The 14,888-nt window shown below is 31.4% G+C and overlaps 1 protein-coding gene across 1 annotated transcript in view; it reads right to left on the bottom strand.

The window, feature by feature from the left end:
• The window catches only part of Gad1 (glutamate decarboxylase), a 111,173-nt gene that overhangs the window by 11,130 nt on the left and 85,155 nt on the right, over positions 1-14,888 (bottom strand). The window contains exons 9-10 of the mRNA XM_035364643.2: positions 9,724-9,802; positions 8,574-8,773 (exon numbers count right to left, since the gene is read on the bottom strand). Of these exons, the coding sequence (XP_035220534.1) occupies positions 8,574-8,773; positions 9,724-9,802 (279 nt within the window). The remainder of the gene's footprint in view (positions 1-8,573; positions 8,774-9,723; positions 9,803-14,888) is intronic.

The raw sequence follows: 14,888 nt of genomic DNA, 5'->3' as shown, positions 1-14,888 counted from the left end.
ACACTAAAAGCCACACTCTTATTTTAGGAGATTATAAAAATTCTGTTGTCATTCCCTTCTTTCCATCAATTAGCTATAAAGTTGCACATATTTTGCAGAAATTTAACTTTCGGGTTGTTTACTCTCCCATCAATAAAATTCCAACTTCTATACTCAAGGACCCCATTCTGGATATGAATTCCTGGGGTATTTATAGGATTCCTTGCCAGTGCGGTTTAATTTACATTGGCCAAACTAAGAGAATCTTAAAATTTCGCGTCAAAGAACATGAGGCATATGTTAGAAAAAAGGAAACACAGAGGTCTTCTGTTGCTCAACATTGTTGGTCCAAAAATCACACTTTCAATTTTTCTGCTGCCAAAATTATTCAAAAAACATCTTCCATTGGAGAACTGGATTTTCTAGAGGCATTTCACATTCATAAAAATCTTTCTGTTCTAGTTAACGATCCTAATTCCAATCCAAATTTGCCTTCGGCTTTTAGAGAAATTATGTTTTAGTTCTGGTTTCGCCAACAGATGGCGCCACTTGCTTATTCTTGTCCAGGCTTTCTTATCTTATCTAAACATTATTTCTTATCTTGTTCATTTGCGGTTTTGCAGCTGAAGATGATGGTTCGGTAAAACCATCGAAACTAGTCCTGTGAAAATTTTGTGAATTAACGCTGATTTTTGTTGTTTGACTTCTGAATAAGCAATACTATTTTGGATTTTGAAGGCTTAGTCCGAGGAACTAAACTGCTACTTTTGGATCTTCTAGGCATAGTAAATTACTATAAAAGCCATAATTATTTAGCGTAATTTATCAGGCGGAGCAGAATTTTTATCTATTTTTATTTTTTATATGATCAATGCCAGCAAATGATACTGCAGCTATGATTTCCATTATAAAAAAAGACGGTTTTTAAACTCATTTCTCTGGAAATATACCGACAACCTCTATTCTGCATGACAGTGTAACTGTTAAAAACATGAACTAATGATTCGTTATGACGTAAAATACAAGCCTTTCTGGAATATAAAAGTTTTAAAATTGGCTTTTGACGAAAACTATAGTGTTTCTTTTATACACTGACAATATCGTCGCCTGACTTGTCGCCTGACTTAAGGTCACAAACAATATAATTTTAGCTAAATAGACCTAGAGGTAATATATGTAAAAAATGAGTAAGACTGCTGAAATAGCCTCACGCATAGAATAGTAATATTAATACGAAGTTCTGTTATAAGAAAGCTAAACTCCTATGAAGAAATTTTGACTTCATACCCAAAGTTAGAAATGCAAAATCCTCAAATACTTTTTCTGTAACAAAACCATTGTTGCTCAGTATTGTTAATCACAATATAATTATTTATCCTAGATTATATTACATGTGATAATATTGATTATAATTAATATGACGCAGGACAAAATTTCGACCAGATTTGTTTCAGATGATTTAAAAAACTTTCTGCAAAATGACATAAAATTAGCTAGCTGTAATTTTATCATCAGTATGGATTCCATCTCGAAATAACGAATAACGATTTATAAAGTGTAAATGCGGTAGGAAGTAGAGAAATGTAAGTAAAAATTTCAAATTTTCATTAAGAAGTTTCCTTTAGACCAAGCGGTTTATTTCTACTTTAGGAAAGAGCTATAACCAGAGCTTAAATTGTGCCGAAGCCCACCGGAGCCCGGCTGAGGTGGGCTTCGGCACAATTTAAGCTTCTTAGTTTTTTAGACATATTTCTAATTTTTGCCGGAGCGCACCAGAGCCCTAAATAAGAAGGCGCCGGCACTTTTTTTGTGTAACTGAGCAATTATTTTAGTAAAAATTTGATCCAGAAAATTTTATTTTTTGCAAGCAAATTACATAAAAAATTAAATTACATTAAATTTTAATTTATCTCTTTACACTTTACTTAATTTTAATTATTTAATTGCTTTAATATTTATTTATCTTATTAAATAATAATAAATTAATTAAATAATAATTAATAAATATTGATTTTTAGTATCAATTAATTTGACCCTCATTAACTATTTAAGTTTTAAATTATTAATGATATTTAATAGTCATTTTATTAGTCCAAAGGGATTTGAATCCCGAAGGACTATTAGTTTCGTTTTGGCATTTTGCGTCGGACTCATAAATGTCGGTTCACTTTTCAAACTGTTGCCACAAAATGTTAGAGTCCTGCATTATATTTGAAGAAATTAAATAATGAAAAATCTGCATAAATGTATGTATATTTCTCGTATTGTGATAAAACAACGGTACATAGAGTCATCGAATTTTGAATAACGTAATCCTCCAACGAATATGAGCATGTGGAAGACCAAATTTGAAATTTGAAATTTGTTTTATGATCGATTTCCTATTTTTTAAAACTTTGACGAATTTTTTATTAACAAACTCAAGGATTTCAAAGCGAGCAATGGCAACGTTGTGCAGAAAAAACATTTTTATCTCCAGCGCGTGAGTCTCTGTATCGGAAATTCTAAAGATATGCTCGTTTTAAAACTATTTTGCGATATTGCTGTTGCACTGGATCTTATGGTTTAAGTGCGAGGAACATGATATTTAATAAAGAAAGGTAACACACAAAATGTTAAAAAACGCCCCTTTAGACGTAATTTAAAATCTGAAACATTTCAGATTTTTTTAATTTATTTATTTACTCTTGTTGCTCTTTCCTGATGGTTTTCCATAGGGCTCCGGCCCTTCTACTTTTAGAAATTAAGCCCCGGTTATAATGAAGCGTATTTATGTGCAAAAATAAAAGTCTAGCTATCTTCGAAGCGGCTCATTTTGGTTTCGGAATATTTGTATCTCACCTGTTAAAGGTAACAGGATCTTGTTTGGTATTAATTTCATTTAATAAACATGTCAAATCTCCGTGATTTATGGCTTTATTTTTGTATATCATTGTTGTCAGCTAAACTTATGTTGTCCATCAATTCCATTAACAGGCATACGTATTGCATTTACTCTTTTCATAATATTCATATCTAAGTTTATAAATATTAACGTTTGTGATAATTTTTATGATCTAGCATTTCAGAAACGCAGATGTAATGGCAATTTTTAAACGCAGTGAATATTATCTTTAGGCTGTACTAGAATAGATTTCTAGTTTACAGCTCATAGAAATTTCAGAGTTATTAATGAAAATGCCCAGTTCTTCTCAAAATGATCTCTTGGGGGTTTGTTTCTTAATGCAAAGAAATCTCTCCTTTAACTAAATATCGTTTGTATGTAAAAAGCATAGAAATTCTTCTCCTCTTTCCTATTCCCTTTATTAAAAAAATGTTATAGCTATTCGTATCAAGATATGAATTTTCTTGCGAAATTTGCGCTTCGAAATGCCTGTCTAGAAGCCGATAAAAACCAACTGGGACATCGGAAGATATGAGATGATATATTTTAACACGAAAAAAACTGTGGATATTACTTCCCTAGAAATATCCCCATGTGTAGCGACATGCCAGAGTATATCAATAGTCTACTACAGTGGGACCCAACCTTGTGCTCGGGAGCACAAGTTTGCTCGCCAATCATTTTGTATGTGCTCGCTAGCCCGATTAGGTACTATGAACAAAAAATATTTTAAAAATAACCATATTTCTTAATTGTTAAAATATGGTAAGCATTTATAGTCATAAGAGATATCTTGCAAGACTTTATAAAACAATTGATTGCTGACTGATTAACTTGATAGCGAACATGGAATCTTATTGCTTCATTTCGATGATTTAAAAGTACTTCAACGATTTGTAGAACTTCTTTCGCCAATAGAGCAAAATTCGGAATCCGGAAACGAAAGTTACAAAGAATTGGGCGATAATAATTGCCTATCCGATCTGTATTTTCTCACGAATATAACAGCTAAACTGAATAAACTAAACGAAGATCTCCAGGGAGAAGAAGAAACCCTTCTTCATTTGACTGGGACTGTAACTGTTTTTCAGATAAAGTTAAATTTTTGGATAAATCAGATGAAAGAAAAGAATTTCACCCATTTTGAGAATTTATCAAGCCATATTAATAACCACGAAGCAATTGAAACAGAGAACTACTTGGAAAACCTAAATGCACTGAAAAATAATTTTGAACTCCGCTTCTCTGATTTCCATACAGTTCAACCAATATTATTATTCATCTCAAACCCATTTGCCGAAATTAAAATTTCAGATGTATCACAGATGATTGGAAATATGTTTGACAAAAATATTGATGTTTGTAAATGTGCTCGCGATAGGCCAAAATGTGCTCGCGAGAGCCCAAAAATTGGGCGCCACTGGTCACCGCTACAGCTACATGCTTGTCACCGCTACAGCTTGATTATAGGGAAAAGGATAATCAAGGAATGATTTCGGAACACGTGTCATATTGTTTTCCGCCGTGCAGAACTAGTTAAGATGTATTATGAAACTTAAATATATTTAATACTTTCCGCATAATATTTCAGACATCAGACACACAGAATGCTTTCAACTATAAAAAATCCCAAAGCCTTGAAGCTAACAAGAATTTTGTCCTCAGGCATGAAAGTTAGTAACATTATTTTTATCTTTCAAAGCCCGTGGGTTTTATGCATAAATGTTACAAGACAAATAATTTCTAATTCTTAATTTACGTTGTTGATATTCCTCTTAATGTTACTAATATTACTGAGGTTTTGTGTTATTAGTAGTTACTGAGATATTACTGATTTGTGAAGTTACTGGGTTTTGTGGTATTACTTGTTGTAGTTACTGAAGTTAAATATTTTTAGAGCAGTTGTTAACGATCACGATGTTACTACAGTTGTTAACGATAACGATTGTTGCTTGTGGAGAAAGCAATTAATAAGATAAATGAAGAATTTTCAGTGCAGCAGTTGAACCAAAGTAACGATGAATTAAAACTCTAGACTTCGTAAACAATTCATACTTAACTCAGATTTACATACAGTGAAATACGTTTAATGCGAAAACGCTTAAGACGAAATATCGGTTAACACGAAATAATACAATGGTTCCGATAAACTATTACGTATTTTCATCATTTTGTTTCTCTTAACACGAAATAAAAATCGCTTAACACGAAAAGGTATCCTTTCTGGGAATGAACAAAATGCGAAAAACACCGCCTCGCAGGCGAGATTTAAGCGGAGTATGAAATGAAAGAGAGGTTGTTTCACATGTTTCGCATAAAGGAGGTTAACTTGGCTTTGAAATGCCCTCGGAATAGCTTGTGACATAGGCCAGTTTTGTTTATTTAAGCTACTTTCATACTCCACCCACACTGTTCTTTCTTTTTCCTTTGATTGCTTATCAGAAGCGGAGTAAAAAGATGTTTCTACATCTTAAAACTCGAGAATAAAATACGATCTGCCTCATTTTCATCACAAATGTCACACAAACATCTCTCATCAGTTGGCTTTGGAATTCGGTGACGAATACATCGCAGTGTGAGTAAAAACAAGTGAGTTTGCTTCATATGTTGCACTCTACATGGAATTCAGTGACTCCAAGGACGAATGAAAATTCTTTTCATCACTCACGGTTTCAAAAGTATCAGATTCTTTGGCGCCGAAAGAAATGGAGAAAGAGGACATTGAAACTAAGTCGACACTTATTGAAATGTTTGAGAAAATTTCTGTATTAGTGACTGTCCTTCTGTATTATCGAAAGAATTCGATGCAGTAATAATGTGTATACAGTCCCAATTATGGCAAAAAAGTCATTTTGCAGTTTGTTCAAAGCTAAAAAATTATCATTAATTTAGATTCCGACGACGAATATGGAATGGATAATGCAGTTCCTGTTCCCACGTCATCCGAAATAAGGAACATCATAAAAAGTATGCGCAGTTATTTAGACGCGCATTCCAGTGGTGAAATGAATAACAGAATAGACGACATCGAACAATTTGTTAACAATTTGATGCTAAAAAGACAATGCAAAGAAAAATATCAGATTATTTTCCAAAAACTCAGTAAATGTTTTGTTTTTCAAAAAACTTAAAAATTTTATATTAAATTTCATCAAGTTCTTGTGGAGGTTTGTGTTTCATTGATTTTTATTAAATACTCGCATATATACATATCTATATAAATCAAATATACTCTAATAAACTTAATTTTGTTGAATATATATATATTTTTCGATATCCTTTAACACGAAAAAATATTTCAGTTTCCTCAGTTTCGTGTTAAACGATTTTCACTGTATATGCAGCTAAGACAACTTATCCCTAACATTAATAGTTTATTAAAATTTAAATGATATAACTATTTGCTTAAATAAAAGTTTCAAATAGTGATCATTATACATATTTTATGCTGTAATGAAACTGTCTCTGAAATAAACAATGTAAGCTGCAGAGAATTTTCATACACTTAAGCATCTAAGGCTAAAAGCGATTTGTATTTAAAATCATCGGGTGCAAACGTTGGATCTACAGCGACACTTTTGTCTATGTCATGTAGGAATTCGGCGAATGTCAAAATATGATGGGGTCAATGTTTGAATCCAAAACTGAGACAGGGATAATAGTCAGTGAGTGAAAAGCATTGTTTTGACAAAGATATAAATCGTATCTGTTTTTCAGAATCTAAAACAATTATTGGAACGGAAAAAACAAAGACAATAAACCAAGAAATTTTGCAATACCAAAACGCATGGACGATCACTGTCAAACTAAAAACAGAAGATACTGCACTGTGGCAAATTAGGAGCTTAAAACGAATATAGTCAAAAGTCGTTAATTCGGAATACAGTCAAAAGTTAATTCGGACACCCATAATCCGGACCTCAAAGCTACAAAATTTCTGCGCATGCGTCGCGTTGATGAATGGGCGTAAGACCTTTACGACTGCGAATATGCGTGTGCGCAGGCCCAAAATACGTTTACGCATGCGCGTTTAATGTATAACGGACGGTATAAACTAAGCTAAAATTATCTAATTCAGTTAATGTTGCAGATTGCGTTATTCCTTAATCTTCGAATTGGATCTGGTTTATTATTTTTTGCAGACTGTTAGAGCAATTTTATAAAAGTAAGCTTGAACTTTCGATTATGTCAAATAGAATTTCCGACATATATTTACTAATATGTAAAGGATCTACAAAGCGAAAGTATGTTTCGAAGTCCATTAAACAAAAAGTGGAATTGCTGCAAAAAATGGATAAAGGCATATCCTATCTAACCATTACGAAATCTGTTTATCAATTTCACGCTGCTCTGCGGTGGGTGGACGCCGCGGCGCGCAATGAATTGGAAGTTGATCTGTCAGCACTATCCTTATCTTCAGGGCAGATGTTTTTATTTTATTTGGCTTATAATTCCTTACTAAATGTAGTATTTCATCTCGATGTACTCCGTCTTTGATATGATTTAAATCAAATTCCTCGTCATTATAATTCGCTTCCGATAGCGAAGAAAGTAAAGTAACAAATAAGTATTAAGCTTTTTTTTTTTTTTTTTTTTTTTTTTTTTTTTTTTTTGTAAATTTGATACCCTTTAGATCATAATTGTTCTTTATTTCATAAATTACGGTTTTATATTTTGAATTTTATAATTTCTGCATGCCATCTTACCAAATTTAAACTGATGATATATAATTCGGAAAAATCGATAATTCCGAATCGCCGAAGTCAGGACAATTCCGGATTGACGACTTTTGAGTGTATTGTTAAGAGAAGATCGTCGTACCTGGCGATTATTTATGCGAGGAAATACCTCGTAGATTTTAAATGCTGTAAAGCTATTCCTTTCTATTCCCGTATTCGTCATCAATATTCGACATCGACTGCACCAGTATTAGACACATTCATGTCTTAAATTTTTATCATCTCTTGCTGGCCATATACTAACTCTCAAGTAGAGTCAAAGGTCCTCTGCAGTGGTGCATAGAAACAATCTGCTGGCAAGATTCAGTAGTATTATTTTGGCTCTGTTGAGATATTTGTAATCGCATTCTTATTGGCTAAAAAGAATTATAACTTTCTGTCACGTCCGATGTATTCTGAAACATAATCCTATTTTATTTGTTTATATTTTCTTTATGTTATTTTCTGTGTGTTGTTTGTGATTCGCTAAACCATGATCTGCTGTAAAGTTATATATATAACCTCTGTAAACTTTTTCTCTTTCTACGTATTGCTCTGTAGTAAATGTTTGTTTTTCGAACCACGGCATTTTGAATGTTCAACAGGCCCTCTTTACAAGAAAGTCATAAATTTGACGGATATCAGTAGCTTATAAACTTTTCGAAATGAAACAGGGAATTGTAGAAATACTTTAAAATTGTTATGTATGTTATATGTTTTCAAACTTCATATGCCCCGTTTCAAAATTAAAAATCTCTTCTTATACCACAGCTTTCGGTCATCTGAAAAAGAGTGAATTAATTTAATAATATGCTTAAGGGAATTATGGTAGATATTTTCTCTTGGCTTTAAAATGAATATATTCATACTATTTACACTTTTAAATTTTGAAAAAAGCAATATAAGCGACTCTATAACTAAATCTGAATAAAGTTCGTGAAAAATGAATTACTTATATTATTAGAAAATATTAAGGGTTTTAACTTGCTTACTCTGTCATTTCAAATAGATGATCTATGTGCCTTTCGTATCCTTTGTCACCTTTTGATCTCCACATGAGCCACAATTTGAAAATATCATTATGGCGTCCGCACTGAATAACTTTATCCCCCGTGTCAAAGTTCACGTCATAATGCTTATCTTGTTGGAAGAGATAATCAGCACTTAGTTGGTTGCAGCTCATCAGCAAGCCCTGGGGAAAAAGAAATATAGTACAATATTTTTTAGATTATTTATTTATTTATTTTTTTTATTTATTAAATACATGTCGTATATTAATGCAGTCTTACCTAACAAAGAAAAAAATTTCAATTCTGCAGGACTGCAACAGCTTACAAAATAAAAAAAATCGACGAAAATAATATCAACATTACAATATGTACACTGCGGGAAAAAAAAAAAAAAAAAGAAAGAAAAAAAGAAAAGGGGGGACAGTTTAATATCTCCGGTTCTACTAGGCCGATTGAAGAAATTCAACTTGCGTTTTTTTATGTTTCGAAAGCGCGACTTAGGATATGTATTAGATTTATATATAGCATTGTTGTAACATAGGTATTTTTACACAAAATCGGACTTTTTCTGAAATAAAATACCAAGTTTTTTTCCCATATTTCGATTCTACGACTCAAATTACGCCGAACTACCAAGTTTTTTAAAAATCGCACGAGTAGCTTTTAAAAAATTAGCTCGCAAAACTTTAGTTCCTGAATGTTAATTGAGTTTGGCATATATTTATTAATCTCCCTTTATATTAAACTTGTCTGATCCTTCCTCTCACATTTCGAAATTTAGGCTCATTGTTTTTACATTCTGAATGTTGTTACTCTCAGAACAACAAAGTCAGCAATTCCATATCAAAAATAAACAGTAATATAAAAATATCTGCGGACACAAAATACAAGACAAATTCATAATTAAATAATATAATAAAGTAATGAAAAAGATTTAAAATTTTACAGATATATCCAAGAATACTCATCACGTAGACCATTCATAGGGGTTTGAACCCAGCTTTAACTCCAGCTTTCAGCTCTCTTATTCGCTTATACTTGGTAGAGTTGAGTATTTTATTTACACGACGATTAATGTTGTGCTTTCCATATGAAAGAGGAAAACATCTAATTGAATATTAAATATACTTACGTCATCTTTAAAATGAACAGTAGAGCATTGCAGCAAAGATCCCATCAACTTATGAGGATTCCATGTCACAGACTTAGCTCTGAAAAAAAGTTATTTAATAAATTACTAAATATATAATAATAAAATTAACTTTTCAGTAAAAAATTAAAGGAACAGCTCTATATCTCCCATTCTCTTTGGCCGATCGGCAAAATTCAACGTTCAAGGGACGAGATGTTCAAATTTACTTCCGAAATTCGAAAATTCAATTTTTATTCCCAAAAATAAAGAATAATGTAAGTGAAGCATACGTAATTTTTTTTTTTAAATTGCGGTGAATTTTAAGCATTTTAGGAAGAATTTTTGCTGTAGACGTGAGTAGAATGAAAATGCCGCCTTAGCCCAAGGAGGCGGATCGCGGAGCAAGTACGCACGCGGAGGGGCAGCGGATAAGAAGGAGTGTTTCGGGATTCTTCATTTAACTGATAAGATGACGTCACACTTTGATAAGAGATTATATCTCATTGATTTTCCGGAGGTTCTTAGTTAATCAATTTTTAGCCTTTGTATTTTTCTTCCTTTTCCAGCTATTTTACTACATACATGATGGTTATTTCCTAGGTACTCTTAACAGAGCTAAGTCTCGAATTTAATGATTGATTCGGAAGGTCTTAGTTTTAGATGTAAATTAAAAAATTTTCCGTATATTTTAAGCCTTATTACTTCTTGTATACTCAGAATGTAACTTTATTTCTTAAAATACCGCATTTACTTTCCGTAATCTTAAGTCCATTAGTCATTTTTATTACTAAATTCATTTTACCCAGAATTATTTTTCATAGCTATTAACCAATATTTTTAATGTTAACTTGTTATATTTTACGAGTGCAGTTACTAAAATAAGCGTTTTTGTCTATTATATTATTTAATGTTAGATGTAATTTTAAACTTTTTTCCTACTTTTCAATGTTTGTGATCTTCTGTAATTTATTTCTTATATTTCGTGATCATGTAGATAACCTTTACTTAAGTTTGGATGTAAAATTTTTAGCTTGTTTTGTATATTTGAACCTATGTACACTAATTTACTAAATTTTCATACTATGAAATCATCTATATAGTATGATGATCAGTTAATTCTGATTTTTTTCATGAATTTTAACCTTCATCATTTCCAATGTAGTCTTAATTTTAACATAATTCCTATATTTTCAGATCATGTACCTGACTTTAATTTAATTTTAGATGTAGATTTTAACTTCTTTTCTACTTTTTAACATTTTTAGTTTCCCACATACTCTGAATTTTAACTAATTTGCTATATTTATGAGGGCCTGTTAAATTACCATTACTAGGATATGAACACTGCTCAAAAAAAAAAAAAAAAAAAAAAAAAAAAAAAAAATAATGGGACAGTGCTATATCTCCCGTTCTACTGGGCCGATTGACAAAATTCAAATTGCGTTTTTCATGTCTCGAAAGCGCGACTTGGGATATATATTAGATTTATATATAGCACTATTCTAACATAGGTATTTTGACACAAAATCGGACTTTTTCGGAAATAACATACCAATTTTTTTCCATATTTCGATTCTACGTCTCAAATTATGCCAAAATACCAAGTTTTGTAAAAATCGTACGAGTAGTTTTTAAAATATTAGCTCTCAAAATTTTAGCTCCTCAATGTTAATTGAATTTGGCAAATATTTATTAATATCTCTTTTTTTATTAAACTTTTTTGATTTTTTCTCTCACATTTCAAAATTTAGGTTCATTCCAAATAAAATTTATCCATTTTTTGTGTTTTATTTTTTAAATTTCTATTTTTAAATAATTTTTATAAATTTTTCAAAAAAATTTTGAATTAAAACCTATAAAATTTTTACCATCATCTTAAAGTAAGTGTATTTTTAAGCATATATGCAAAAAATTAGACTTTTTTGTTCAAAATTTTCTAAGATATACACGAATTTACATATTTTCGAGTTTTGAAATTTGGCATCTTTTTTTTGAGCGATAATAACGCCAAATGTGGTCTATGGATTTTTGTTACAGTGAATTGCCACAGCTATTTTTAACCTTAAATTTCAAGTAAGATTTTACGGAGAATTAATTATATAACATTTTTTCCCTCAATGAAGCGTAATAAATATTTATTAATACTATATGAAAAGCTATTTTTTTTAAATTATAGATGATATTATTCAAATTTTTAACTATTTTTTAAAAATTTCTCTCTATCTTCCTTTTTTAAAAAAAAAATAAGAGTAAATTTTTACCTTCGGCGTTTTATCGTCTGCTACTTTACTTCGTTTAAATCGAATTGTCTAAAACTGAGAATTTTCGTTTGATATTTATTTGAATTTTATGACATTAACTGCATAATTTATTTCTAAACAAACTGTTGCTTTGAAGTGGCTGAAAGAGCGGCTGATACTATCATCCACATTTTTAAAGCACAGCATATTTTTATAGAAACATAATATTTAGAATAATCATTTTTATAAAAGTCAAATTATGATATAAACATACGGCCCTCTAGAGACTGAATTAATGGAAGTTCAATGGTTATGTAGAAATGATCTGCAGCTACTTAATGGCTGGATAAGTCAGCAGATTCTGTGGACAAGTAAGAATAATTCTATAAACGCCACCCAACATTCAGGATTCAATTAACAACGAGGATACGATGTTTATTAAATGAATTTAAGAAATTTTAACACATAAAAAAACAACTCATTTTTATCCTAAAATGTATTTTTGTGCGTAGCGTATTTTCATTATATCCTTAAAATTCTAATTTAGAATGTAATTGTCAAGAACTGAATCCTAATCATCAGTAATATAATTAGTAATTATTACGGTTATTTATAAATCCTTCTTATAAAGTAATTGCAAATATTTCAAAAAACTTTCTGTCTGAATGCAAATATTTTTCTATGAAAATATTTTAAATTTTATATTAATCAAGATTGCACACGATATTATTTATTTGCACTTCAATTCTTGCCGTCAGTTCCAGTAGAAGTTACAAATCAATTATATTTAATTAAGGATTGGATTGGATTATTTAATTATGGCAAAGCACACGAGAGCTATCTGCCTAAAGGGAGGGATGCCTTCGTGGAGGACTTTCTAAGGTAAACTGGCTCGTATACACGTTATACATGGGGAAAACAACGAAAACGCCGATGCGGCCAGCCCGTTCGCGAGATTCGAACTTCGGACCGAACTACCAATGATCAGCGTCTTTACCGCTCGACCGCTGGTGGGCTATTTAATTAAGGAATGATCATCTAAGTTTAGAAATAGCGTACCGTAACAGCAATTCAATTATTGGCGCCGTATCTTTCATGTTACTCCCGATTGGCAAGCTACATGATTTTTAATGAGTATTCGGGTTTTGCTAGTAACTTTCCTTGGAAATCGCGGTTAAACTAGGTTAGTTGGTTATTTGAACATATAAAGAACATGGGAGCTATTTGATTAAGATGCTTTCATAGAGAACTTTTGTAAAGAGAACCTAGAAAACTACGAAAACCAACCATGCAAGCCTGGGTTAGACTTCGCAACAAACAATTAGTATTTAACAATCTTCAAATGCTAGGCAACTGGTGAGGCTCCAATTAAATCTCCAATTTAATATTTTATTTGTAAATATTTAAAATATTGTTGTATTCTTAGACACAAAAAGCAGAATTTAAGTTTTGTTAACTTGTTAGTAAACTACCAAGCCGTAGTGCAAATGAATATTCAATTTCTTTTGCAATAATTGTATTCACTTAATATTCTTGGAATATGAGCTAAAGAAGGAACGTTCTCGGAAGATTAAAGAAGTGTTTAAATCCAGTGATATTACGTTTGTCTTACAAGCTTAGGATCAAAACGATTCTGCAATTGCCCGAGAAGTTGACTTGTAAATGGCTTTGAATTAAGCAGATGACTTTTAATCTTACGTTTTCAGTCAGAAAACGTATTTCAAATGTTTTGTATTGCATGACAATGCATCTTTTCATTATTCAATAATCAATCGGAGAACCGCTTGTGCTCCGAAAATAAGTATGTGTACTCAATTGTCCTGCATGTTCTTCAAATTTGTCTTCTTATGATTTTTTCCTCCCCAAAACTAAAGGCCTCTCAAAGGAAAGTTTTTTGACATTGAAGAGACAAAAGGAGTATGACATCTACTTTTAGAGGCATGTCAAAAACAGATCTCTACAAGCCTTTTCTTCCATTACATGTTGTGCATTCAGACAAATAGTTGCATCAGCGTAAATTCTATAATCTATTTTTTGTTACACTCTTATTACTTTATTAACATTCAGTGAATATATACTAAACCTTTTATTTCAGCTTCAGTAATTCGGAATTTTTGACGGAATTGTTGTCGGAACTAGGACTTGGAAGATAAGTCAAATTGAATATTTCGATAATTCAATAAATTCATGGTCGAAGTTTCAATATTTTATTTTAGGAGGGAGGGGAAATTTTTTCAGTTTTGGTCTAATATCCTAAGTATATTTGCTTCGATTCTTTATTTTTTCCATAAAAGCGAAAATCTTACGCATGGTATACATATAACGCATAGCTTCAAATTAAAATTTAATAATATACAGGGTGGTTATAATTAAAATTTCACTTTGAAACGGTCATAAAAGGAAAACTACTGGATCAAATGTTATCAAACTTTGTAACCGTGTAAAGGATGTCATAGGAATTTATTTTCCGCGAAAAAAAGAAAGTTGGAAACCTCACCACCAGGGCAAAATGGCGCTGTATGCAATATTGTTAAGCGAAATATGGGTCGGAATCTAACTTAACCTTTTGTTACACGGGTTTAATATGTTGTATACCCTTAAGAAACTTTGAAGTAGGCAAATTACCATTTAAAGGCGTTAAATTCGATAAAAGTCGAGTGCGCCATCCGTGTAAGTGAGAAATTCGTCCGTGAAAACCACGAATTAGCGATTAGAAAATGTGAGATCGCAAATCACTCGCACAAGTGGATCTGGAAATCGTTTTCTTACAGATCGCTAATTAGTAATTTTTGAAGTCTGAATTCGGCACTAAAACATGAAGATACTGATTCAAAACGCTTTTAATCGATTTGGGCTAAAGAAATCTCTCATCTTATCTATCTAGTTCCATTGCATTCTCCTACTGCATTCGATTGCATAGCAGTC

The sequence above is a fragment of the Stegodyphus dumicola genome, chromosome 11 (assembly GCF_044657685.1).
Source record: "Stegodyphus dumicola isolate Sdum_Otavi_A_Nest chromosome 11, ASM4465768v1".
Taxonomy (NCBI): domain Eukaryota; kingdom Metazoa; phylum Arthropoda; class Arachnida; order Araneae; family Eresidae; genus Stegodyphus; species Stegodyphus dumicola.
Note: the sequence above shows the minus strand (reverse complement) of the source record. Positions and strands in the feature narration are given on the sequence as shown.